The sequence below is a fragment of the Galeopterus variegatus genome, unplaced genomic scaffold, assembly GCF_000696425.1.
Source record: "Galeopterus variegatus unplaced genomic scaffold, G_variegatus-3.0.2 Scaffold492, whole genome shotgun sequence".
Classification (NCBI taxonomy): Eukaryota; Metazoa; Chordata; class Mammalia; order Dermoptera; family Cynocephalidae; genus Galeopterus; species Galeopterus variegatus.
In genome coordinates, this window is record NW_007726603.1 from 321,519 (window position 1) to 349,115 (window position 27,597).

At 42.5% G+C, this 27,597-nt stretch overlaps 1 protein-coding gene across 1 annotated transcript in view; it reads right to left on the reverse strand.

Moving 5' to 3' along the window:
* DOCK11 (dedicator of cytokinesis 11) overlaps positions 1-27,574 on the reverse strand; it is a 170,557-nt gene extending 142,983 nt beyond the window's left edge. The window contains exon 1 of the mRNA XM_008569403.1: positions 27,374-27,574. Within this exon, the coding sequence (XP_008567625.1) occupies positions 27,374-27,475 (102 nt within the window). The 5' untranslated portion in view covers positions 27,476-27,574. The remainder of the gene's footprint in view (positions 1-27,373) is intronic.
* Positions 27,575-27,597: the final 23 nt, after the last annotated feature.

Here is a 27,597-nt window from a genome sequence, read left to right on the forward strand (position 1 = left end):
CAGATGTTTTACTCATATTTATGCACTGAAAGCCAGGAGGTCAGTGCTAATGGAAATTAATCCATAAGATGACAGCATAGGCTGAAAATTTGTCCTATTGTCTATATTTTCCAGGAGCAATACACTGAATTATGGAAAACTACTTATCAGAGTTGCATACAAAACTATTGAGGAAAATAAAGTGAGAGCCTTGTTTATGTGAGGAGGCTTTCTTTAAAAGAGAGAGGAAAAAATGCTTGCATATTCCTTGTGTGACAGCAATTAAATTAACCTGAAGATTTCATTTTGAAAAGATCAGCTGCCAATCTATATTTAATTTGTTCCTAGCACCTTTTCAATGGCTAATTCGATCCAAAATGGTTAAACTTTTGATGAGACATAAGTTGGATCACAGTATTTCTTTGTTTAAAAACCTTCAATGACTTACCACAGTTTGCAGAATAAAGCCCAAACTGTTTAGCAAGACCACTTGTGATCCGACCTCCACCCCCAGCCTCCAACCCCTGCCTTCTAACCATGGCAGGCACATCTCCTAATGGCCCATGTTATCCCACCTTGCTGATCCTGACCCCTCTGCCTCATTCTCCCTGTTACCCACTCCACCCCAAGACCCCAAGAAGCTGCCTGATCTATCCAAGTACAAGTGGCCACTCCCTGCTATTCAGTGCTACTCACCTCCTCAAACCCAGAGCTAGTACCTTTGCTTCCTTCCCCATCCTAGCCCATATTCGAGGGGCCAAGGTGCAGCACCTATTCGTTTCCTTTCGTCTCTTCCCTCCACTAGAATGAAAGCTCTGTGACTGCAGAGTCTTTGTGTAATTCACTGCTCTGTCCCCAGCTCTCCAAAATTATATCTTCAATGACTGAATGGGCAAACTACGAATCCATTGTTAATATCTCTCTAACCCTTAGCATAAAGATTTTCTGCCTCTTGCAATCTTTCCAAGAGGACCGCAATCACCGAAATACTCACTGAAATATACACATTAGGGTAGCTTTCCAAAGGAGCCCTGCCACTGAACACTTTGATAGCATGAATCACCACCCACTAGTTTATCTTTTGGCAAATTCACAATGTCATATATGAAGTTTTCAGAGAATGAGGCATACCTACCCGAAGAAATGTAAAGCATGAGGAGGTAGAAAATAGCGTTGGTCGGGCACGCAAATTAAACCCGAGAGGAAGTTGATGACTCAAGCAAAACTCCGTTTGTACTGGTAATACTTTTCCCCTTGCCAAACTTCCTCCTAAACAACCTCTCTCTCTCTGTCCTCCCTTGAGCTCACATTTAGTCTGTGTGCTGAATGTGCCCACAGGTACATTTTCTTACCTCCTCCCCTAAAAGTGCTCCAAAGTGCATGCAGTGTTGAACGCACCCAGAAACCAAGACAGGCTTTGGTTACCGGAAGCCTAGCAAGAAGCTCTACTCCTCACCCTTACCTAAGCATCCCCATTTTGCAATGCTACCCCCACTCCCTGCAAATGCTACCATGAGACCTTCGACTAAGAGCAACCCTGCCTCCACAGGCTTCCACCTATAGCATTTGGCTGAACCATTGTCATAATGACAAAATATGTCTTTCCTAGAAAAGAATCTCTACACCTTCTCCCCAGCACATTCTCCAACTAGACTAACATGGCAGCCAACCTCTTTTGGGGTGCCACTTTATCCACTTCCTAAAGTAGTTCCTAATCTGCGGTTATAAGTGATCCTTGTATGGGCTACATGGGATCTTTGAAACTCTGAAATTATATGGAAAATGCTGTATGTATATCTTTCTGGAAAAAGAGTCCTAGAGCATCCCAGAATCTCAAAGGAGTGTGTGACTCAAGAAAGATTAAGATCTACTGCCTTACTAGCTTCATATAAACAGGAAGCACCATTATTATATAAAATTTATTTTGTATAATTATATAAGCAATACAGGTTTATTGAAGAATTTTTAATCCAAAAATATAATGAAAAAATAAAAGTCACTTAGAAACCCACCATAGATGACCACTGCTAACATTTTGATGTTCCTCCATCTCTTTTCTATTTTTTTCTCCTTCCAAATTGGCCTCATACAACTTAAGTTGATTTCTGATAGTTACAGTGCTCCAAATAACATAAGAGAAACTTAGGAGTGTAAGGAATTTGAGACGAGTGTTCAAAAATGTCTTTGATTTTCAAGGCTCATCCACCAACAAATATTTATTGAGCACCTGCTATGTGCATGACACACTGCTAAGTAAAAGAGGTACATCTTTATCCAAGTTCTCACACAAAGTGTTTAAAAATTCTAAGGATTTCAATAGGCTATGTGAAGCTCAGCCTAGGAATCTTTTCCTATAAAACGACTGGCCCTGTATCAACTGGAAAAAAAACAAAAAACAAAGGCAGATGGCAACAATGATGTAATTAGAGACTTGGAGAAACTAATCAAACCATTAGAAATCAGTTTTTAAAAGATGATAGTTTTCCTTTACTACCAAAATGCAGGCTCTCACCTAATGGTAAAAATATATAGGGTATATGCAATGTGACTATATAGTTAAGGCCCTGCTCATCTCACATGACTCATAAACATTCTGAGGGAAATTCCCTGTGTTTTGAGCAATGACAACATTAGGGAGTAATAGTGTGGCCTCCGATGGTGGGCAACTATTCAGAGGAAAGCACTTGTTCACATGTGGAGTCCCACTGTGTTTAAGGAAGAAGATGGGTGTAATTACTTCACCTCCACTGCTTACATATTTCATAATCAATATAATTCTACCAAAACAGGAGGATTATTGCTCCTCTTGCGCCAACTGAATGATTTCTTGCCATTTAAGTCCACTCTTTCCAATGCAATTTTCGTTCTGCATTTAAATAATATCCCGCTTCCAAGCGAGAAAACAAATAGATCTCTTTCCAGAATTCAAGGCAGAATCTATTGAAGTGCTTAATAGCTTTCTGTATCGGTCACCCATCCCTTGCTAAACCATTGAGCCTGTTCCTCTTTCCTCTGGCCATTGGGAGGTTTCTCTGAGGGCTCTGCATTGCTCGATGCAGGCCTAGCCCAGTGAGAGTTTCAGGAATCCAGGAACGCACTGGCACCGACTGTGGCAGGTGCAGCCTCTGGCCAGTCAGGGGCATGCCTCTGCTTTCTTGTAAACATAAGCAGGAGGCTCACCAGGCAAACAGGCAAAGGCAGCCCCTTTGCAAAGCTCCAGCATCTTTCTCTCTCTCAGGGTTCCCTGGCCAGAGCTCCTTTCGGAAGGCCCTGGGGGCAGTCAGTGGACAGAACAGCTGAGAGTGGACACAAGAGATAAGAGCCCCTCCCCATCTCTTAAAGCAAGAACCACATTCGGTACACCCAGGACTTGAATCGGTGTCAGCTAAACGTGATGCTGCTCCAGGGCTCAGTGTGTAGCATGAGTATGACCAAAGGCTTTAAAGCCTTATTACATCTTTTCCCATGAGGCCTGCTGACCCCAGGTCTTGTGCTCGTCCCAGCAGCTGCCCCATGATGTGGCCCTGGCCTGAGAGCCACCTCGCTGCTGAGGATGGGTGCAGCTCTGTTTTTCCTACTCAGAGGCCATTTTTCTTTCTGTTCTGTTTGTGGATCAAGACACCGAAATTTCACTGGGGAATAAGTAGGTGCCATTGTACCATCTATACAGGAAGTGGTAGAAAGTGACTGTCACTTTTACTGACAAGGGCAGGATAGTTAAAAGGAAATATCTTTAAATTAAGACATTAAAAGTTTATGTATTCTGAGTGGTGGAGTTCTAGGTGATTTCTTCTTTTTCCTTTTCTGTTTTCCCCCAGAGTTTTCTAGCACAAACGAGTATTGCTGTTATAACCCAAAAGCATAAAATCAACTTTTTTTTGGTGGGGGGAGAAGTTTCTTACTGTGGTAAAATACAAAAGGTACTCTTTTAACCATTTTTAAGTGTACACTTCAATGGCATTAAGTACATTCACATTGTTCTGCAAATTTTCATTACTCCAAACAGAAACTCTGTACCCATTAAATACTAACTCCCCACTCTCTTTTCCCTCCAGTCCTTGGTAACCTCTAATCTATTTTCTGTCTCTATGTATTTGCCTATTCTTAGTACCTCATATAAGTGGAATCATACAAAACGTGTCCTTTTGTGCCTGGCTTATTTCACTTCACGTAATGTTTCCAAGGTTCATCAATGTTGTAGCTGGGTCAGAATTTTATTCCTTTTAATATTCCAGTGTATGGATAAACCACTTTTTAAAATTCATCTGCTGATGGACATTTTAGTTGTTTCCACCTTTTGGCTATTGTGAATAATGAATGCTGCTGTGAACATCGATGTGTATCTGTTTGAGTCCCTGCTTTCAGTTCTTTTGGGGAGAAGTTCCCAATTCCACCTAGAAGGGGAATTGCTGGATGATATGGTAATTCTACACTTAACATTTTGAGGAACCACCAAACTGTTTTTCACAGCAGTTGCACCATTTTACATTTGCACCAGCAATGCACAAGCACTCTAGTTCCTCCACATCTTCCCCAACACTTATTATTTTCTAGGTTTTTGGATAACAACAATCCTGGTAGGATTTCACACCTGGTAGGTGTGAGGTAGTAGCTCACTGTGGTTTGGATTTACATTTCCCTAACAACTAACGATGTTGAGCATCTTCATGCATTTATTGGCCATTTGTTTATCCTCTTCAGAGAAATGTCTACTCAAGTCCTTTGCCTGTTTTTAAATCAGGTTTTTTGTTGTCATTGTTGAGTTGTAGGAGTTCTTTATATATTCTCAATAATAATCCCTTATCAGACATATGCTTTGCAAATATTTTTGCCCTTTGTGTGGGTTGCCTTTTCGATCTCTTGATAGTGCCCTCTGATGTGAAAAGTTTTTAATCAACTTTTTTTTTTTTTTAAAGAAGGTACAGGTAAAATTTTTAGGGAGCAAGCAAACAGCATAAAGCGTAGATGGGAAAGGGAAGCCTTATATCTCACCTTTTTACCCTTCTGCGGGTAAAGGAGCAAGAACTGAGGTCTTATCAAGGAAGTTACTATTCATGACTCATCCCCCAGCTTGGCTCCTCCTTAGGGAGCCCATGCTGTAGGACACTTGTGTACTTGGGAGAGTCACAGAAAAGGAACCTAGACTGGGTATGGTAGTGAGCCCAGTGGGGGCGGGCAGGGTGGTGTGGACATGAGATCTTACTGGCTTAGAAGGTTCCCCAGCTCTACCACCTTCCTTTTTCCTGGCTGGTTCTTAATTACCCACTCAATCTCCCAAACTTCTCACATGGAAGATAAACATGCAGATTGGTGACTACTGAATGGAGTGGTAAGTAATTATTGTGAAATGTGACACCCAAGTTCAGTTCCATCATGAAGAATCAAACTCTCCAGAAGTGATTCCCTGTTTGTGAATAGCAGGCATTCCTTTTCTTATCCCTCTGCCCTTTGTTTCTTTTCCCTTAACCTCTCTCCCTTCCTCACTCTCACTCTAAACACTCCCACCTGCAAACTGGGGCTTCTAAACAACTATTTGTCATGTGGGAGTTTATTTTCTAAGTATTACTAAAATATGATCAATTTCTACAGACAACAAGAAGAAGCAACACATATTCGTTTTCTTCTAGCGATGGCCCTGGAACCACACTCAAAACCCCTGAAATGGCTGTGTCTCAGTAACTCATATAAATTAAGTGTAGATTTCAGGTCTATTTTAAGGCTGAACTGCTGAATATCTTTAGACTGAAGGTTAAAAACCCAGTGCAGGTTCTGTAAATTGATATCTCTTGCTACAAACTACTGATTTGTTATTCCAAGGTATTGCCAATTGTAGATCACTGACCTACTGAACTGTTCTTTTTGAAAGTAGACAAACATCTGAAGCCTTTACCTTACCTAGGAAACACACCTCAAACCCCAGGTCAGGGGAGACCATGAACTGAGTACTGTACCTGCATTCAGTTAGCAAAGAATCAAATCTCTAGAAAGGCCTTCACCTAGACATGCTAAGGCAAATGGCTTAGACATTTCAGTGTTAAATATCCTTTATTCTCAGGAAATCCTTTTTTTTTTTCTTGTATTTAACTTAAATCGTTAGAAAAATCCTCAACTTCTTCAGCATATGATCACGTGTTCCACCTACAAAGCCATTTCATTGCGGGGGGAAAGGATGAAGGAAAAAGTAGGAGGGAAGAAAAGTAGCTCTTCCCTACCTTGATTCTAACATTTACTGAAAGCCCACTACGCACCAGGTGCCGTGCTAAATGCTTTAGTGTGTTATCTCATATAATTCTAGCAATAACCTTATGAGGTAGAGAATAGTATCATTACTCACATTTTATCAATGGGGAAACAGATTAAGAGAGGGTAAGCAACTTGCCCAAGTGAGTGATATGGTCAGTATAGTAGGCAGAATTCTAAGATGCCCCCTAAGATTCCTGTCTCCTGGTCTACCCTCCTCTTAAATGTAAGTGGGACCTGTGGATAGCATAAGATTAGGTTACTTAATCAATTGACCTTGAGTTAATCAAAAGGGAGATTATCCAGAGTGGGCCAGACCTAATCAGGTGATCTCTAGAAGAATGACTGGGCCCATCCCACGGAGAGAGATTCGCCTGCTGGCTTTGAAGAAGTAAGCTGTCATGTGATGAGAGGCCCACCTGGCTAGGACCTGAGGGTATCCTCTAGGAGCTGAAAGTGACCACCAGCTGCCAGCCAGCAAGAAAATGGAACCAGTTCTACAACCACAAGGAACTGAATTGTGCCACCTTAAATGAGCTTGGAAAAGGCCCCTGAGCCTCCAGATGAGAACAGTACTGCTAACACCTGTGAGCAGAGAATCCAGGTGAATCCTGCCCATTCTTGACCCAGAGAAACGTGAAATAATAAGTGTATGTTATTGTAAGCTGCTAAATTTGTGGTAATTTGCTATGCAGCAATAGGAAACTAATATGGTCAGCATTCAAAGCCAGGGCTGTTTAACTCTGGACTGCATGCTCTTCACTACTATATGAGTTTCTGCAGGAATTTCACAAATTTCTAAACATTTTTAACTGTTCAAAAAGAGTAGAGATATAAATCTCTATGGAACAGTAATAGTTATGATCTTTCCCTCTTCCGATAAGTTTTCAAGTTTAGATATTTATCACGTTCTAGTATAGAAACACATTTACCGATGTTACATTTGCGATCTAGGAGAATACACATTCAGTAGAAAACTGTTCAAACACAACCTGATAACAGGTAAACAGTGAAAAATAAGTAGGATGCAAAACATAAGATTTTATTTACCAAAAACACCTTATTAGAACAGACTTGGCTTTTGCAAGAGCTCCAAGCCATGCTACTTATGAATACTTTCCTTCTGACTATTGCAGGAGCTACAGAATCTGTTATCTGGTGCTTCCAAGGAGATGACAACACATTACCTCTTTTAACAGGGCTCAGCTAAAAATTCATTGAATACAAGAAGCCAGTGAATTCTCTGCAGGAGTGAAGTAAACTTAAAGAGACTTCCAAAAATCAGACACTGTGGTTACTTCTGAGAGTGTAGTCTAGAACTTAGGTCTCATGTTCCTCCTTCACACACAAACTACACACAGTCATATTAGAGGAATAATAATAGCTAGCATTTAACCTATGCCAAGTGTTTACCATGGATTATCTCCTTTAGGCCTCAAACCTACTGCTGTGGATTGAATGTCCCCCCAAACTCACTGAAGCTTAAATTGTGTCCCCCAAAGTTCCAGGTATTGGAAACTTGGCCCCCACTGTGACAGTATTGAGTGGGTGGAAAATCCTATTACAATAATTGAAAGGTGGGACCTTGAAGAGGTGATTGGACTGTAGGACCGTGCCATAGTGAATGGATTAATAATGGAGGTCAGGGGCGTGGTTCTGAGGGCTTTAAAAGGAGAGCACATGAGAATATCTCTCTGCTCTGCCATTTCTGCCATGTGAGACCCCTGCATTGCTGTGAAGCCACCACCAAAGAAGACTCTCACCAGATGTGTTCCCTGGTCTTTCAACTTCCCAGCCTTTGAAACTGTAAGCAATAAATTTGGTTTTCTTACAAATCACCCAGTTCCAGGTATTTTGTTATAAGCAACAGAAACAGACTAATACACTTATGAATTAGGTATTATTACCACCATTCCTCCATTTTATAAAAAAAGAATCTGAGACCTAGAAAGGTTAAGTAACTTTCCCAATATTCCACAGCCAGAAAGTGGCATTTCAAAACAGATGCTGACACCAGAGCTCACATTCTCAGTCACTTTGCTCTACTATTCAAACTTCTGCTGCTCTCCAATGAGCTATTTCTCTTCCATCCTTCACAGTATCTAGCAAAGTGCCTTCACATAGGAATGCTCAATAAATGTTTGCTAGTAACAATAAGGAATGAGGCTGGAGCCTGAAGGAGTAGGTAAGGTTTCCAGACCATTCATCATTGTGAGAAGACGGCAGAAGTTGATATGGGATGGGGAGGCAGGCTGAATGCAGCCCCCCACTTACGCAGATGTCAGTCTAAAAGTAAGTAAACGAGTTCATACCACTTAGAACTCCAAATATATGTTGACTAAACACGTACAAAGAGATTTGATTTGGGTTCTAAGATCATTTTAAAAAAATATAAACTAATCCAGAGTTTATTTCTTCCTTTTGGAAAAGTTTCTTTTATACATCTGGAAGTGATTTTCTAACATACTAATTCCAATGAGTCATCTACAATATTAAGCAATGATTCCATAGGGTGAACCCTGATCATATTTTTCCATTAACTGGCATCCACTGAGGTCAACAAAAGGCAAAGGCTAACCCAGATTTGGAGAACCTCACCTTCCACACCCCCACTTTATATTGTCAAGAACATGAGTTTTAAGAGGTACAGGAATGCAGTCTATCGCCCAGCACAAACGCAATTAAGTCTAATACACTTAGTTGCCTTTCACTGGTCATGCGCAGAAGATGGATCCAAAGGCTGCTCGAGGGGGAAGCAACCCTAAGTAAAGCTAGCAGAAAAAACATGGGGCCCTGTGTAAGCATGGGGCAGTCAGAAATGCAGGGGGTGGGAGGTAGGAGGTAGGCTCCCTGGACAGAAGAATAAGACAACCTATGGTACACAGAGTACAACCAGAACTCAAGACACTTAATGCTACCGGCAAGAATTTCCCCAAGGAATATTCTAGGAAGAACTGCCAGTCCAACCTTCACCCTTTCAGCCACAACCTAATATAATGGCTCCAACCATTAACTTTTCACCTATATCCGATTGGTTTCCTAATATTTAAGACCACTAGTACTGATGTTTAGTAGTATAACTTAAGTCAATTTCCCTGTTTCTTCTGACACTTGGATTTCTTCCAGGTTACAATGAAGGAATGAGTCATGTTCTCTCAGAAACTAAGGAGCCACTTACAAAGGCTATTTTAAATCTTTCAGGTGACAAGGGTATTATTTAGTTCCCAGAAACAATAATTGACTAAATGCCTTCTTCAGGTCTGAGGAATTAACACAACTTCCCAGAGTGATTCTTCTCTCCCAGGCACTGAAACAATCTGATTTTAAATGGCATAGGAGTGTTGGGCTGTTACAAAAACTTAAATCCTACCTTACAAAATCCTCCCTCACAAAAGATATAAATTAGTGGGTGGTCATTTGCATTACAAAAGGATTCTTTGCTTTGCTAAAGGATTCCAATAAAGTTCTTTAAAAGTCAGATTCCCACGGCATATGCTAAATTATTTGCCGAAATTTGATTTACAGATGGTCTTCACTGAGCAAACACAGCTGTACTAAAAGCCTGACTATGATCAGCAGGCACCTCTTCACCATGATTTCAATAGTTCACATACCAAATCCATGGGTGTGTTGCCTCCACAGTCACACAGTGAGGAGTAGGCCTTCAAACTTGACTTATAATCCCCCACTCTAACAATAAAATTGCTTTGCTTTACCTAGCACCTTTCATCCAAAGCCTTCAAAATGTTCAACCCACGTTAGCTAGTTAGTCTTCATAATTATGTCAAACAAGTCGGCAAGAGAGCTGGGAATGCAACCTTCCAGACTACAAAGGATGGGCCAAAAATAAATTTGTAGTAACTATTTAGGACCATTGGCAAGCAGAAAAATTAAAGATCCACATAAACGCAAATGAACTACATTTAGTTTATTTTTTTTAACAAAAAGAAAAATAAAATATTTCATGCATCTTACTTTTTTAAATAGACTTTATTTTTTAGAGTGTTTTAGGTTCAGAGCAAAACTGAGCAGAAAATAGTGAGTTCAGTTTCCATATACCACCTGCCCTCCCCTCCACATACGCAGCCTCCCCCATCATCAGCATCCCCCACTGGAGTGCAACATTTGTTACAATCAAAGAACCTACATTGACACATCATCATCACCCAGAGTCCACAGTGAATGTTAGGGTTTGCTGTTGGTGTTGTACATTCTATGGGTGTGGACAAATGTATAATGACATGTATCCACCATTACAGTATCATACAGAGTAGCTTCATTGCCCTTAAATACCTTTGTGCTCAGCCTATTCATCCCTCCCTCCTCCTACTTTTTAAGTTAGGAAGAGGAAATATCCAAAACTCAGTTTAAATATAACAAATCATTTTTATATATCAGTTTTATATTATAATCAAATTGGGAGTTGGAAAGAAAAAAAGTGAAAGATGTAGTGGAGAGAAGACAGAAGAACAGAAGCAAGAAGAAAGAAATGAACTCAAAGATGTACATGCTGATAGAAAAGAAAAGACACACAGTACAGAGGGGAAAAGAGACCCTGCTTACTAAGAGGTGCACCATAATCTATTTGTTTTAAATGTCAGAGGCCAAACCTTCCATTTCAAAGCACCTAATTCATCAGTAATTCTCTTATCCATTTGTTTTTAAATCCACAAGAAGTCTAAAGACTATTTTAAATAAACAAAGATACAGCATGTTTAAAGTCAGGAAAATAGCAACCAGAGATTCTTGCAATATCAATGCATATAACCTATTAATTAGCTTTACTTAAAATTTAAGTCCCTCTAGTGATTAATCTTATTAATGGGAGCAAAGGATGACTCCAGTATCAACAAACTGAGTCACATTTCACATGCAAGAAAGATGGAAGCTAGTTTAACTTACATTTCAGAAAATTCAGGATATTTCTGCCTGTCAAAAATTATAAAGATAATATGAAATATTATGTAGATATATGTAGATGTACAGGCATATATATATATATATACACACACACACACACACACACACATATACACATATCTTTCAATACTTCACTTTTTAGAAAACACATTATGATCAAAGTTCAGGGAATACTTAAGAAGACAGGAATTAAAAGCAAATGGGTATTGTAGTCTCTAATTTCTGGAGCATCCTAATTTTATTCAACAGACAGAGAGTCTGAGATGTGCAAAGCGCTGGGCAAGGAGCTGCAGGATTATAGGATAAATTATCTTAAAAATAATAGCTAATTACTATATAGATACTATTTGTCATATATGCCACATAAATATAGCAACCCTGAAAGTATGGTTCTTGTCTTGGACTCCACTTTTCCTGATTATAAAAATACTAATGCTCAATGTTAAATAAATAAATAACGTTTTAAAAACAGAAAATATAAAGCAAGAATAAAATTTACTCATAATCCCACCATCCAGAGATGGGCATTCTTGATATTATACACACACACATTATATACATGCATACATTATAAACACACAAACCCCCTTTGAGAATGTTTTCTTTAAATATAATAATAATACTAATAGTTACATTTATTCAGTGCTTCCCTATGTGCCAGGCATTGTTCTAAGTGCTTTACTGTATTATTTTACTCAATCTTTGCAGTAACCCTGTGAAGTCAGTACTATCATTATCTACATTTTGCAGATGACAAAACTGAGACACAGTGATTAAGTAAATCCATATATATCACATATGCATTATTTTACGAAGTATATTGCATGCTGTTTCATAACCTAAACCTTTTCCCATATCAATAATAAATAAATGCACATGGCATTTTAACAACTGCATGGTTTTCTGGTTTATGGATATATATTTGCCCAATCCCTTACTTTCGAACATTTAGAAGTTTTTTTTTTCTTTTGCTATTATAAAGAATTCTGCAAGGCCCATTGAGGTTGGTTATTATTTCCATTTTAGAAATGAACACAAGGAAGTTAAATAGTCTGTCCAAGGTACCACAGAATGTCAGTGGAATTGCTGGGCCCTTCTGTCACTGACTACTATGCATTAGCTTTCTCCTGCCAGCTCCTTAAAGCATTTGCATCCTAATGGACAAGAGAAGCTGTCAACAACTATAGCTATAAGGCAGAATGAAATCAATCCTCTCTAAAACCAAAGGACTAACATGGCAGGCTGAAAAATGGTCCCCCCAAATATGCCCCCATCCTAATCCCTGGAACCTGCAAACATTAACTTACGGCAAAAGGGTCTTTACTGATATGATTAAATTAAGGATTTTCATATGAGGAAAACATCCTGGATAATCAGGGTGGGCCCTAAATGCCATCACAAGTGTTCTTATAAGAAAGAGACAGAGGGAGATTTGACACAGACCAAAGAGGAAAAAACAATGTGACCACAGAGGAGAGACTGGAGTGATGTGGCCACAAGCCAAGGAATGCTGGCAGCTACCAGAGCCAGGAGAGGCAAGGAAGGGATCCTTTCCCAAAGTCTCCTGAGGGAATGAGGTCCAGTGATACTGACTTTGGACTTCTGGCCTAGAGAACTATGAGAGAATAAATTTATTGTTTTAAGCCACCCAGTTTGTGGTAACTTGTTATGGCAGCCATGGGAAACCAATACAACTGGTAGGAGGCTATACAACTACAGAAGGAGCTATCCATTCCTGGAATGGAAAATGGCCATTTGACCTAAGTTGTGCAGACAGATAGAATTGTCTTCAGCAGGGAAGGGTTTGGAAGGCATTCCAGGATGAGGAGTCAGCATGTGCAAAGGTATGGAGGTAGGAAAGTACAAGAGTGTGTTTGAAGACCAGTGATGGTTCAGCGTGGCTAGGGACATGTGGAAAAACCCTTGACCAAATTATTTCTCCAGGGAGGGGCAAGAAACATGATGGTGGGGTACCCCTACTCAACTCCACCTAGTAACAACTGGGCAGATGCTCCTGCTCCCCCATGAGACCCACTTGGGTTACTCTGAAATGTACCTGGCCTCTGCCAAGTAATTACTCCAACAAAGCAAAATGCTCAATTATACTGCACTGCAGGAACTTCATTCATCTCTCAAGAAAAAGGATTTCACTTTTGAAAGGTCTCCTAAGCCAAAGGCCACTCTTTCTCCATGAAACCCAGCAGAAAAAACAAAGCCATGTAAACTGGGCTCTGTAGCTGTAATTATATCATTTCTTAAACTCTTCATTCTAATTCCATAATTTCACAGATAGAACCACCCCTTCTTTCAGTTGGAACAAAATCCAAAGCCAGGACATTTTAGGGGACAACCTTGCCAGATGCATAGCTCTACAACATTCCCTTGGCACCCAAGCCACTGGATTTCCAGAAAAGGCACCCAGACATCGCTAGCTCAGGCATTAGGAATTTTCCATCCTTAGATGGTTAAAGGTTAAAAAAAAATAAACACAGGGATGACTGTCCCACAGAGAACACTTTTTGGTCAAACAGAAGAAAGAGGGCAAGAAGAGGTGAGAAGATGAGAAGGGGAGAGCAGGCGAGTGTCCACAGTAGAACTGACATTTCCCAGAGGATGGTGGAAGGGAGAAGCCAAGGTGCTGGCTACGGGGGAGCACTGGTACTGGGGCTGGATCAGTGAGCCAGACACACAGATTCTCCTGGAAGGTGACGCTGCAGAGGTGAACACCAGGAGCAGCAGTTGAGCACAATCAGAATGAGCGGAGAACAGTTAGGGGGTAGCAGAAGGTGGAAAGGGGAAGAAAGTGCATTAGAAGGGAGGGGACATAGCAAGAGGAGGCCAGCCCCAGTGGGGGCCATTCTCAGAGAGTCATAAGGGCTCAGAGGGGCAGCCTCCATTGCTACCATTCCTGTCAAGCAGGGTTTGCTGCCCTGGCAGAGGCTAGAATGGAGGAAGGGAGGGCAGGCAGGCCTGGCACCTGACTCCCTCCACACTCAGCTCCCAAAAGAAATTAGGCCTCTACACGCGTCTGGCGGCCATGCGTCTCCAACCTCCATCTAAGTTGGAGAACTAGGTTCCACCTATGACATACAGCAGAGAACTGCATGCAAGTATTTTCTAAATTCCTTAATGAATTGATGTGGAGTCTTGAATTCTGTAAGTTGACAGTGTGCACTGCCTGCAGCCCCTGAATAATGTCTACTCACCCCTTTGGTCCCAGACAAAATTGTTTCATTTACCTAGTACAGTTTCTAAAGGGTTTGATTTCTTCCTGTCTGCATCTAACATACACTGCTACTCTCATTAAATACTGTTAATATTTTAATCTCTGGTTTCTTGCTGTATTGCAATGCAGAAAAAGATCTCATCCTTTCGTCTTAACTTTCTTTATCCTTCAGTTAGCTCAGATTAAGCCCTTGTCTTGCCTTCTGCCATTCCCCCCACTACCTTGCCCCTAAGTAGATTTAATCCATTAAAAAGAAATCAATGGAAATAGATTCCCTGCTTCTCTTCAAGCAACAGTTCTAAAAGCATTTCCCTTGGGATTTTAGCAGGAACCAATGAAAGTATCCATCTTTTCCCTCAGCCAAGGCAGCTATCTTCCACAGTTCAGCATACCTTTCTCTCTCCCTAGCTCGCTCTCCAACAACACACTTGCTTTCTAGCTCCTTCTGCTATATATAGCACAGTCCCAGATGTTCCAGGGTTTTAAGGCATCAACTCTGTCAGGAAGCTCATTGATCTAATGCATGGTACCCACAAGCCATGAAGTTCAGCTGAAGGCCAGTAGAAAAATAAAAGCTCCAAAACAAGGAGTCGTAAATCCACAGAACAAAATACAATAAAATAAGCCAGATTGAAGGGAAAGAACCCTTATTTATAGAAATGAACACCACTGTCTAAAGAAGACTTAAATAGGACTACCATTAAAACCCTTTCACATTTAAAAATGAGTGGATGTTAGTCACATATAAATATACAAGAAAAATCTTACATAATTCCACTGAAAACATCTGAATTTTTGAGATGGCTTATGAGGATAAATGAAACTGTTTTCCTACTGTGTGGAAAAAAGGGAAAAAATGGGATAGGAGAAAGTGAAGACGGTTCATGTATATTTTGTCTCTACAGATTTTGAAACAAAATCTGGGGCTTTCCCCAGCCTTTTACATAATGATTTTCAATGCACTACAGCCAGGTCAGTTACCCAAGATAGGCTGGGCCTGGGAGAAATATGGCCATGGCTGATTAGAATTGATGTAAAAATAGAAAACGCAATCCACATCTATGATGGAGAGCTTCTTCAGGGCAGTAAAGCTCTGTGCCATCAGGTCATCATGGATATTTTAGTGGCCACCGTGAGGATGGCTGGTGCCAATGTGATCAGCCAGGAAGCTCTTATGATGTGTGTCTCTGAGGTGGGAGTGAGTGGATTTGGTAGAGAGAGGAAGTTTCAAATTCTCTCTCAACTGAAATCATCCAAGAGCCAGAAGGAATTCAGAGAGATTTTCCAGTCCTTCCCTCTGCTTCTCTAACCATATGTTTTAGAAACCCATTTCTGGGAAGCAATCCAGTGATTACCTTAAAATGCAGGAGAACCATGCCCGGTCTAACTTGACCTTCAGGCTGGGTGAAGCATCTGACACAGGACATACGAGAGGCATCTTGGGACTTGTCAGCCAAAGAGTTATTCTCTGTGATGTGAAACCATACCTTTCTCTTTTAAACACATACACATACCCCTACCTCTTTACTCTTTTCTTTAGCTGAGGGAAAATTCCATAGGCCTCAGCTGGCTAAGTGCCTACTAAATGTCTGGCCAACTTGTATCCTGAAACACCTCAAGTCTGAAAGCAGTGCCCACTACAAGAACTCCAGACTAAGGGAGTCCTGTGTGGGGAAAAAAATTTAATTATGAAGAATTTAAGAAAACATCCGAATTGAAATTGCAGACTGCAAGCCTTGCTTTCAGCCAAAATTCTCAAAAGAGATTGTACTTCCTCTCTCGAATTCTGTGAAAACTTCTGCACCTGGCTCAGTTTGCCAGTCTATCAGATCCTTGTTCCTCCTCCACTGTAATACCAGGGTCCATGTTGGGATGCCGTCTGACCCCAGGATCCCACCATTCCTCAAGCTCTAGCAATGTCTTGCGTGGCAGGCAGAATAATGGTTTCCCAAAGATGTCCACATCTTAATCCCTGGAACCTGTGAATATTCTACTTTACATGACTAAGGGGATTTTATGGATGTGATTCAATTAAGGATTCTGAGATGGGGGAGATAATCCTGGATTCTCCGGGTGGGACCAATGCAATCACAAGAGAAAGAGGGAGGCAGGAGAGTCAAAGTCAGAGAAGGAGACATGATGACAGGAGCAGTGTCAGAGTGATATGACGTGAGAGAGCCAGCCATTGCTGGCTGGAGGATGGAGGAAGGGGCCATGAGCCAAAATATGTGGGCAGCCTCTACAACCTGGAAGGAGTGAGGCCTGGGTGACACCGTGGCTTTAACCCAGTGAAACCCATTTCGGGCTTCTGACCTCTAGAACTATAATCAGTCTGTGCTGTTTTAAGACATTAAGTTTATTGCAATTTGCTACCGCAGCAAATGGAAACTAATACACTGTGTGTCTAGTCCAGACCTCAGCAGGGCCACTTGGTGGACCTGATCACTCTGCCTCCTCGGAGTTCTCTAAGCAGAGACACTCACCCCTCAGTCCACAGTCGCCCTGTGCTAAGCTCAAGCTGTAATATGGTCATGGCAAGGGTAGGGCATCCCTCCTCAGGAGGCCCAGCAACAAGACCAGAACTCACTCCTAGAGGAACTGGGCCACTAGCCAGAAAACAGAAGCAGGGGATTAGATACAGATAGGCTGGGGGATCAAGACAGGGAAACAGTGACTGGGACAATGACACAAGGGGACAAGGAAGAAGACCAAAACCTAGTGACTAGAAATGGATTTTAAAGACAGATGGCAAAACCAGCAGCCTATAGTCTTGAGGCTGAGAACCTGAGCTCTGAGTGTGAGAGTCCCCTGATGTCTCAGCCTGGGTAAGTGCTGAGCTGACCGTGGAAGTCAGAGCAGCTCCAGCTACAAGCAGAGGCTGGAGGGAGGGAGGCAGGGAGAGGGAGCTGGGTTTGCTATTACGGAATTGAAGCAATAAGCTTTGCAGAATTCTCTTCTGACTCTCCTGATGAGAATCTGGCCAGACCGTTTGGAAGTGACAGAGGCCAAGTTCCTCTGCAAGCAGTCCCATCGGTCACTATAGTGGAGGAGCAAGTCTCCCCGGGGTCGAGTTAGCAGGGAGAGCCTTCTTTGCTCCACAAGCAATAGAGCATGTCCTAAACACTCTCCTACACACAACAGCAGCTATTGGCCTCTGTGAGCTTTCAAATAACAATTTCCTTCAATTTATGCAACAGCTGATTCAGAGCTTTCATGGACTTAAGCTATTTCTTGGTGGTAAGGTAGGCACCTTAGAAGGTGGCATTCCTCCTTCAGGTCTCTAGGAAACCATTTAATGCACCGAAGCATTAGGAACTTGTTAACCTATGAAAATAAATGGGCCATGCCAACAGCACTCTTCCATTCATACCATGAACACTGTGACAACAGGCCCTGCAAGGCATAAAACTGGCAGTTTCTCAAGAGGGAAAACTAAACTACTGATATAAAAGACATGGAAAGAAATATATATGTTGTTATTTTTGGACAGCATTAACCCACTTGAAAAAAAAATCATAAAAACAGTTCCATGAAAATGATCCCAGGTACCTCTGCAGAGCCAGTGTTCTGGAAATTTTTTTCCATCTAGTTATTCAAACTGCAAAGAAAGGAGGAATGGCCAATTGCAAAAAGTTCTCAAAATGCTTAAGCTTACTTTGGCAAGGAAAAATCTATACTGATCTTGCCCACATTTCTCAATAACAACCCCACCCCTCTTTTTGTTTTGTTTTGTTCTGTTTTGTTTTGTTTCCATCCTCACCTCCTATTTTCCCACCGAAGAGACCTAAGCTTGTTTAGAAATAAACACTGTTTCCCAATAGAAAGAGATCATTACCAAAACCACACAGAAGGAGCTTCATCCACTTGGTTTATTGTGGAACCTGGCATAGACACTAGAATTTTATTACATGATTACCCAAAGAAATCGAGACACCTGGAGTTCCTTACCTGTTTTGTCGTTTAGAAAATATGGATGACCTACATCCTGCCTCACTTGAAACCATGCCTCTGTTTCCCCAATTATAAAAGAGAGGCGATGATATGGTATGTGTTTAATAGTGACCTGTAGACATACGAGGTGATAGACATAACAGCCACAACAGATTGGAGCTATAAGAATACTAGGTCTTATCGTTTAAAAAATATCTTGTATAAATGAATTCCCCAGCTTTCTGACACACCAGTGAAACACTTCAAATAAAGATGTTCTGTCTTAGAGACTTGGAAGAACACTTGACTTCTTAGTTAAATCTCACCCAGTGAAATATCTCCAATCATTAGGAAAAGGAATATGATGGGAAAGCTGAAGTATCAGAATATCTTCAAACATTTCTCAGCAGTTTGAAACATACAATCCAACACAAGCTGTCAAGAAAGGCAAAAACACATAACTTCCCGTGAACAATAAACTCAATAGGCAATAAAAATAAAGTGGAGAAGAATTGCAGGAAATCATTAATAGCAGATTTAGGCACGACTGTGCGAGGTTGTGCACAGACAATAGATAAACCACGTGGAGCTGGAACAGTTGGCCCCTTTTCCACCATATCGACGCTGCTGGGAACAGAGATCTACACGATTCTTAGCAGAACTTTTCCTGCTACCACAAAACTACAATAGCCAAATATAAAAGGATATTAATTTCTTAGGAGACCTTTAAGCTTTAAAATTTTCCACTAAAATACATGTTTCCAAAATAGGTTTTTACAAAGGCATTTAAATTTCAATATTCATTTGCTTTTTAAAAGTGAGGATTAATGAGTGAAAGAGATATCAATAAAGTTTTGAGAGGGACAGGAAAGCTTACAGAGGCCAATTCTCCTCTGTTCATCCTTTGCAGAAACCACACCGAAGGCCATGCACTCAGGCTCCCCAGGCTGGAGAACCTTCCCCCCAGGCAGAGGACAGGGTGCTTCTCCTACCCGAGGACGAGGCTTCCCACTCACTCATCAGACTGGTCCAAAGGCAGGAATTGCCAAAAACCCAGAGTCCTAGCTCATATCAACTGGGCTTTTCATTTTGACTAAGTGAGACTGGGAATGGATATTACCAAAAACATAATTTGAAAGTGATCTGTCAACTTATTCTTGGCTCAGCCATGTGGCTCACCCTTTGGGACATGATTTGGAGCAAGGAAATAAAAAAGCAAGGTTAAAAAAAAAAAAAGCAAAGGTACCTGCTTCTCTTTTGCCAGTTTACTTTTCTGGCTGTTGACTTGTAACACATACACAAAAGACTTCTCTTGCCCACCATAAAGCCTGGGAGTGATAATGAGAGCCAACAGTCATCAGTGCTTACCATGTGCCAAACCCTGCTCTGAGTGTTCCTTTTAAGCCTTTTGTCCAGACCATGAGGGGGCTACCAAGGCCCAGGAAGGTTAAATAACTGGCCCAAGGTCACCCAGCCAGTAAGTAGAGCTGAACTTTGAACTTGGGCAGTGTGCTTCTGGGGCCCACACACTTAACCACTCTGCTCTAACAAGCACAAACTTAACAGGCAAAATGAAACTGTCCCTTTGCCCCACTCCAGTTTCTGCTCTGAAAGCCTTCAGGGTGGGGCCCTCCAAAGAATCAAAAAGGCATCGGGCTCTACATTTATATAAACGACAGGCTAACGTTACCCACCAACTCCTCTGCACTCCTGACAAAAGCTAAAGGAAACCAAGAGATCTAATGCCAGAGAGAAATGTACTCTAAAAGTACTGTCAGGATTTACAGAAAAGGAGAAATAGCTCCAGCTCCCTCTCCCTCTTGTGGTTTCTGGCCTCCCCTTCCGTGTTAAATAAAACTTTTTGAAAACTAATAAATTTTCAACATGCCTTGCTGACAATTCTACATCTCAGGAGAAAGCAAAATCAGGTAGGTGAATTACTCCCCTGAACTGAATTGCAACCAGCAAGCAAGGGTGGTTCCTGAAGTGGAACGCAGGAATTTTGGAAGGTAGCAACCACTTCTTACAGTCCACAGAGATTAAATAAGGGGACACCAAGGTGAGTTACACACGCACACTATATAAGAATTTCTGTGGTGCTGATAACACCAAGGTCAAGAGTTCGATCTCTATACTGGCCAGCCACAAAAAAAAAAAGAAAAAGAAAAGAAAACAAAAGAAAAAAGAGTAAAGAGCTTTAAGAAAAAGGGCAGGGCAAGGGGGGTCTGTAGTCAAATAAATGTGAAAGATGCCATAGAGATTAACAATGTTCTCTAGTAAAGGCCTATTTAAACCTTGTTGAACCCAGAAAGGACCAAAAAAGGACCAAAGTCTTGAAAAACATTAAGGATCACAAAAAAGTGCCCAAGGTGGTGGCGGGGAGGGGTGGGGTGGGGAGGGCGAGCAGAGATGATATAACTAACCAGCCAAAGAGATAGAAGGCAGGACCGCTAGTCTCCTATCTGGCTTTTACCTTCTCTATTTCAGTTATCTGCATCCGTCTAATCTCTCTTTGCGGTTTGTGAGTCGCTTAAGGGCAGGAACTATCCCATTAGCCTCTTTAGGCACCTCAGAAGGAGGCTTCTCAGCCCCTCATGCCCACTACTCTGCTAGGACAGCTGCTGCTCAGCCCCCAGGAGTGAGATCTGTCCAGGGGGTGAACTAACTTCCCATCACCATTGTAACTGGAAGTCTGGGGCTGGCCTCCAGATCCTTTCTCCCTGCCCAGCCTCCTACTTCCCTAATTACCCCCAAAGGTGCAAACCTCTTCAATCAGCTAATCTAGCCTACAATCTCATCTATGTCCGCTCAGCCATGGCCTTTTCCTGGCTCTTCCTGACCCCACTTACAACACTTTCCTCTCTACCCTCAAGAACCCCATTCTTTTGCCAACACAACAATGCTCAGCCATTCCCTAGAATGTTCTCTCCACCACCTTGCTTAACTGAAACCTGGCTTTGTCCTGACAACTCTCTCAAATACAGATTGTTCACTTTATTTTCTCTTCCCTTCTCACCAAACATGCTTTTCCTCCTGTTTACCCAAGCTGAGAAACCTCAAACTCTTCTTGACTCCACCTCCTCTCTTCCTCTCTCTTCCTCCCCGCCTCCCCGCTTCTCCTCCCCCTTCAAGAATCACCAAATAATGTTGATTTTATCACTGAAATGTCTTACATTTTCCCCCTTACTTCCATGTTATCTCTCTTGAACGATATAACTATATTTTAACGACTTTCCTGGCCTCCAGGCTCTTCTCCAAACACTGAGTCCATCTACACATTGTTGCCAGTGTATTTCCCTCAAAACACATACTGAGTACCCACTGCAATCCAGCCACTGCTTGAGACACCAAGAAGACATGAATTATGTAGCCTTGACTTCTTGGCTCACATCCACAATAGGTAAGAAACACTGACCCCTCTCTCCCTCCCCCCATTACAGTCTATGGTAGACCTTTCTAGAATACTAGGTTTTTTCCAACTGATCTCTCTTCTTTTAACCTTTATGAATCACTTACACATCAGAAACTTTCCATATGTTACCTTTACTCCTTACAAGAATTCCACAGAGGAGGTGCTACTATTTATCCCCATTTCGCAGACGAGGAAAATGAGACCAGATTACTTGCCCCATTTCACAATGCAAGCAGGTGACAGAGGTCAGATTCAAGACCAGGCCTGACTCTCGAGCCTGTGCTCATTTTAAGTAGGACATTGAAAACTTGGAAAAGAGCCCAAACAGGATGACCATGATGTGAAGAATCTTGAAACCAAGTCATGTGAGAAATGAAGGAAAGAAATGAAGGCTCTTTGGCCTTGTGAAGAGTGAATTTTAAAACAACATGGTGGGCTGTCTCCAAATATTTGAAGGGTTGTTATGTGAAAGAGAAAGAAAACATATTCTGTGTGGCTCCAAACAGCAGAGCTAGACCTAGCCCATGATGGAACTTACAGAGAGTAAATTTCGGCTCAAGAATCCTTTCTAACATAGCCCTCTAACAGGTAGTGGGTGTTAGAGGAGAAGCTAAATAATCATTTGTCAGGGTGTGTGTAGGGGACATTTTTGTGCACATCAGAATCACCTGACATGGTTTTAAAGACAACAGATGCCTGGCCCCACCCCAGACTTAGCAATAAAGAATCTTGGAGGGTGGAGACCGTTACTGCAAGAATCACAAACAAGGAAACAAGTCTGTAAGAAGGTTCACTCAAATCCTCAAAAGAAGAAATGTGAATGGCCAGTCAACACATTGAAAAACTGTTCAGCTTCAAGAGTAATCAAAAAATGCACATTAAAACAGCAATATATGATGTATCAGACTGAAAAGATGAAAAAGTATTGCTAAGCAGCGTTGGCCTGAGGGAGGGGAAATGAATGCCCTCGTACTTTGCTTGGTGAAAGGGTAAGCTGGAACAACTTTATCCAGAGCATTTTAATGGTATGTTTAAGAGGAATTTTTAATACTAAAAATGCATATAATCTTTGAGCAAGCAATTCCATCGCTAGAAATTTATCCTAAGGGGACAATCTAGCAAGTTTGAAAATGCCTTCTCAAACATGTTCATCCAAATGTTTAGACCAGCACTCCAAGAAAGCTTTCTGCAATAATGGAAATGCTCTCTATCCATACTGTCCAATATGGTAGCCACCAGCCACACACAACTATTGAGCACCTGAACTGTATGTAGCAAGTGACATTTAGGAACTGATTATTTTTAACTAATTTAAATTGAAAAGTAAATAGCCACATGTGGCCAGTAGCTACTGTACTGGACAGCTCAAATTTATAAAAGTACAAAATTAGAAACTATCAAAACATCAAACAATAAAAGGACGATTATCTATGGTACACTCATAATGGATTTTTGGGTACTCATTAAACATGATTATGTATTTATATTTAGTGACAAGAAGAAATACTCATAAGATGTCGATAAGCAAAGAAAATTATCCACAGGTTTATATATGATATATTTCTTTCAATCCATATATTTTCATATATATATAGAGAGAGAGAGAGAGAGAGCACGTCTCAAAGTATATACATTAGAATATTAACAGTTCCCTCTGGGTAATGAGATGGTGGTGATTATTCTCACTTTTCTGTTTTTCTAACTTTTTTACGATAAACATACATTTATTATTTAATAAAGCAATAAAAGTTTAAAGAAAGAAGGCTAACTGATGATTAGAATAGGAAAAGACTCAATCCAGAGGATTTTTTAACATGTCAGTCTTAGAAAACAAATCCTACTATTTGGTGCTTAAACGAGGGTTCAGCAAGGAAGCCTCTCTGGTTCCACCGCAAACTGCACTGGGCTTTTGAACAAATCGTCAAGGGGCGGCTTGCTCTGGGCCCTCCTAACCCACAGAAGCCAACAAACAGAGGAGTAGTGAGACTATTTTATTAGGCGCCAACACTCTGGTTAGCTTTCCCGACTCTCCATTCATCGAGAGCTGAACTAATTCTCTGAACTAGAAACGCTTGGTCAAGAAGCTCAAGTTGCAACTGGCTTTATTCCACAAGGTAAATTCTCATCTCCCTACAGATGAAGCTGTGGGTTCTGTCCTGTACTAAATACTTTCCACAAATTCCCCTGGGACGAAGGGGCAGAAGCGCTGCCTCGTTTCTTGTGCTTTCATAAATATGAACATAAACGTTCCATGCAAAGGTAGCTGTGTGTGGCGGGTGAGGGCAGACAACAGCTGCAGATGCTTTTCAGCCATTCTCAGCTTCTGGAGAGCCTTTCTCTATTGAATGGAATCTGGCCGGTGCCAGCCAGGGGACCCGCATGCATTTCCCTGCCTCAGGGGGCTACATCCACTAATATCTAGCAACTCTTCCCTGATCCTTTGGTGCACAAGGAATTGAGGGTATACTCACAGCAGCAAACAGTACTGAAACACTTACTAGGCGACTTTCCCAGGCTGACACAGTGGCCCCTCATAAGGGCAGCCATAATACAACAGGTTTATCAAGTGCATGCTCTTGTTCCTTCTGAGGCACAAATAGCTATAGCCTGAAGTATAACGAAAATGCCATTAAACGTGTATATGTAAACACTTCCATGTTAATCACATACACTCTCAGGTTATAATATTCCTCCCCTAGTCCCTCTGGAGAAATCTGTCACCGGTGATTCTGTAATTATCCCTTTCCCTGGGTTAACACTGACCTTTATCAAAATGCTGAACTTACAGGAAAATGCAACATCGAAATAGCCTTCTTCTCTGTCTGTTACATTATGTAGTTAATAGATTCACGGAAGTACTGAGAACTGAATGAAGGTTTGAATATATAATGACATGCTATATATAGCCCAGGCCTTCTGAATTTTTCGAACAGTGAGCAAAACTGAATGATGTTTAGCAACGTGCCAACAAGGGTGTAAAACCCTAAAAAAAAAAAAAAAAAAACCTAAACAGGAAAATACTGTCTGTTTGTTCAGCTTGGTGGGTTTTTCAGCCTCTAATGAGAGATATACCAGAGGAAAGATTGACTTGCTGCATGAGTATCTTGGGATTATAGTGGCAAGTGTAAATTCTACCTCAGCTGTCCTTTAATAAACACTTGGGGCTTAAATCAGAAAAGAATCGGAAGTTACGGTGGCAGCTGCAACGTGGTCCCCTCACTCTCCAGCCACCCATGGCTTTACTAACTTTGGTTAACAGCTCTTTGTGTCAGAAAAGCAGGGGCTAAGGGAGAGTCATTTAGGAGCATATACTCCATTTAAGACTGTTCCCTTATTTTTAAAAATTGAACTGCTTACTAATAGCACTCACTAAGGCATATGAAGAATCCAAAATTGATTGTTGTGCATAATCTGGGTGTTCTATGCACACACACACACACACACACACACACACACTCCCCCCGCCCCCTCCCACCCAGATTGGAACTAATGAAAATAAATGAACAAAGTCATCCACATTCCCTTATAGTTACAGGGCATCTAGCACTATGTCTTGTACATAGCAGAGACTCAACAGATATTGACTTTGATTACTAGAATCTGTAATGAGTAAACACCATTCTTCTGCATTGCCTGGTGTACACACTAAAAATCAGTACCCTTGGTCTCAAGTAAGCTAGGCTGACAAGGGAACCACAGCCACTGGCAATATCTCCTGGAAGAGTCACCTCGCAGTAACAGTTTTTCCAGCTTTGCCACAGAATCAATGGTTAGAAAGGAGCCTCTGTACCTGTGCTGTGCACAATCTTTTTGAAAATCTAGAAAACTGGGAAAAAATGCTAATGTTAACTTTCTCCTGCTAAGGATGGCAGGTCAAATATTGTTCAAATCCCAGCAGAGGTTTGCTGAGTTCCATTTATTCTCTTGAGACCATCTGTTCACCCTTCACATGATGTAGAGCGCCAGCCACCGTTGCTTAAGGAAGGTTTTCTTTTTACCTGAATTTAGGAAAGTGTTCCCTGCGCTAGGCAGATTGAATCACTTGTTAACAATCACCCAAAATGAGATCCCTGGTGTAAATGCCCTGCACACAGCGGGCCTTCCTCTCTTAACTGGCTGTGATGACAAACGAGGTTCCAATCTGACCTCAATAGGTCCACACTCCAAAATCAGAGTGAAACACACAAGGAGCCAAGTCCATTAAAACAACATTAAAGGTCTGGGTTTTGCTCCACTAAACAGCAGGATTAAACTTCAAGGGTCCAGCCGTGATAAAGAGATTTCTTTAAAGTCACTTGGCTTTGCACAGTTGTAGCTATTAGGGATCAGATCTTTATCTCAAAGGTATATATTTTGCCTTTGATCCTCTTCCAGAACACCCACTAATGTCAACTTTCTCCATTGTTGGGATCAGGCCCCTAGCCTCCCTTTAATGTTGGTTTTACTGCTGATTCTACAAGAACAGAAATATTACAAGGAAAAGCTGTGAAGTTTCCCTCCGATGACAAGTTGTTTTAACAAAAAGAGCCCTCTCTTAAATAGTAAAATTTAAACACAGCAAACGACAGGCTGTAAGGTAGAGGGAATGGAGAGAGATAAAAACAAACACACACACCCCAAATAAACAAAGTAACAAAACAAACACTAATTAAGCAGTCCAATTGCTTTTGGGGGGTTTGTTCACTAATCCAGGAAACTGGCAACGACGGTCTTGAAAACAGATGGGGCAAGTGGCCCTTAGCACCCGTCCACTTTCCTCCAGAGGCAGGCAACCCGGATAAGGCTGAGGGTGCGCTGGGAGGGTTCCCAGGGGATCAGCGCGCTTTCGACTCCCCATCCCCCAGCCCTCAGCGGTGGGGCTCTGAACCCAGGTCCTCCATCCCTGGACGGTCACACCGATCTCCCCCCAAATCCCCAAGACCCCATCCCTTTGCCTCTGGAGCGCTCGCGTGTCCCAGGGGTCACCTTCTCCCTGCGGCGTCCAACCCCGCGCCCACTCGCCAGCGGAACCCTGTTGTTTCCAGTCCCCTCCCTCCGCGGCAGCAGCAGCAGCACCCCTTCAACACATATCACCACCCTCTCTCTCCCCAGTAGCAGGAGGAAGTCGCTCTTCTTCCTCTCTTCTCACCGCCCGCCGGAGCTTGGGCGCCCGGGGCTTTTTGGGTGGGGTTCTTTTTTGTGTACACGGTGTGTGTGCGCGCGCGAGTGTGAATGTGCAAAACGCTCATCGCATCCTTCCGCCTAGGCTGCTTCAGGTGCCGGCAGGAGGGGATCGGGATCTTGTTGTGCCCTCGCCCCCGGCTCTTTGTGCCCGAGATCCAGAGCAGCGCGAGATGCGCTCTCTAGTTCACGCCCCCGGCCCCGGCCCAGGGTCGAAGCCCCCGCCTTCCCCGCAGCGGTCCGAGCCCAGGTTTGCCCCTCGGCTTGCATCCCGGCGCACGCCTCCGCCGCGCCGGGCAGCCCGATCGCTGTCAGCGGGTGCCTGGGACTCGGACCCCGGCAAAGAGGCTGCTGGTGCGAAAACTTACTGGAACAGAGAAAGAGCGCACAGCGCACCGGGCGGTCGCCCCAGCGCGGTTCCTGCCCCGGCCCCTGCGCACGGGAAGCCACCGCATCGCTCCCGCTTGGAGCGCGTCCCCCGGGACGCCCCGTCCCCGGCCACTCACCAGCACCACAGAGCTCCGCACGGCCTCCGACACGCTCTGCCGGAGCTCAGCCGCCGTGCCGGGCTTGCTGAGCCGCTTGGTGAATTTGCGCACTTCAGCCATGGCAGCGGCGGCGGGCAGGTCTCGGCGGGCGTGCTCACTGCCCCGGGCTGGCGCGGCCGCGGTCGCTGCTGCTCCCTCTGTTTACACGCCGGCTGGCCGGCCACATCGCCAGCTCGGCGGCG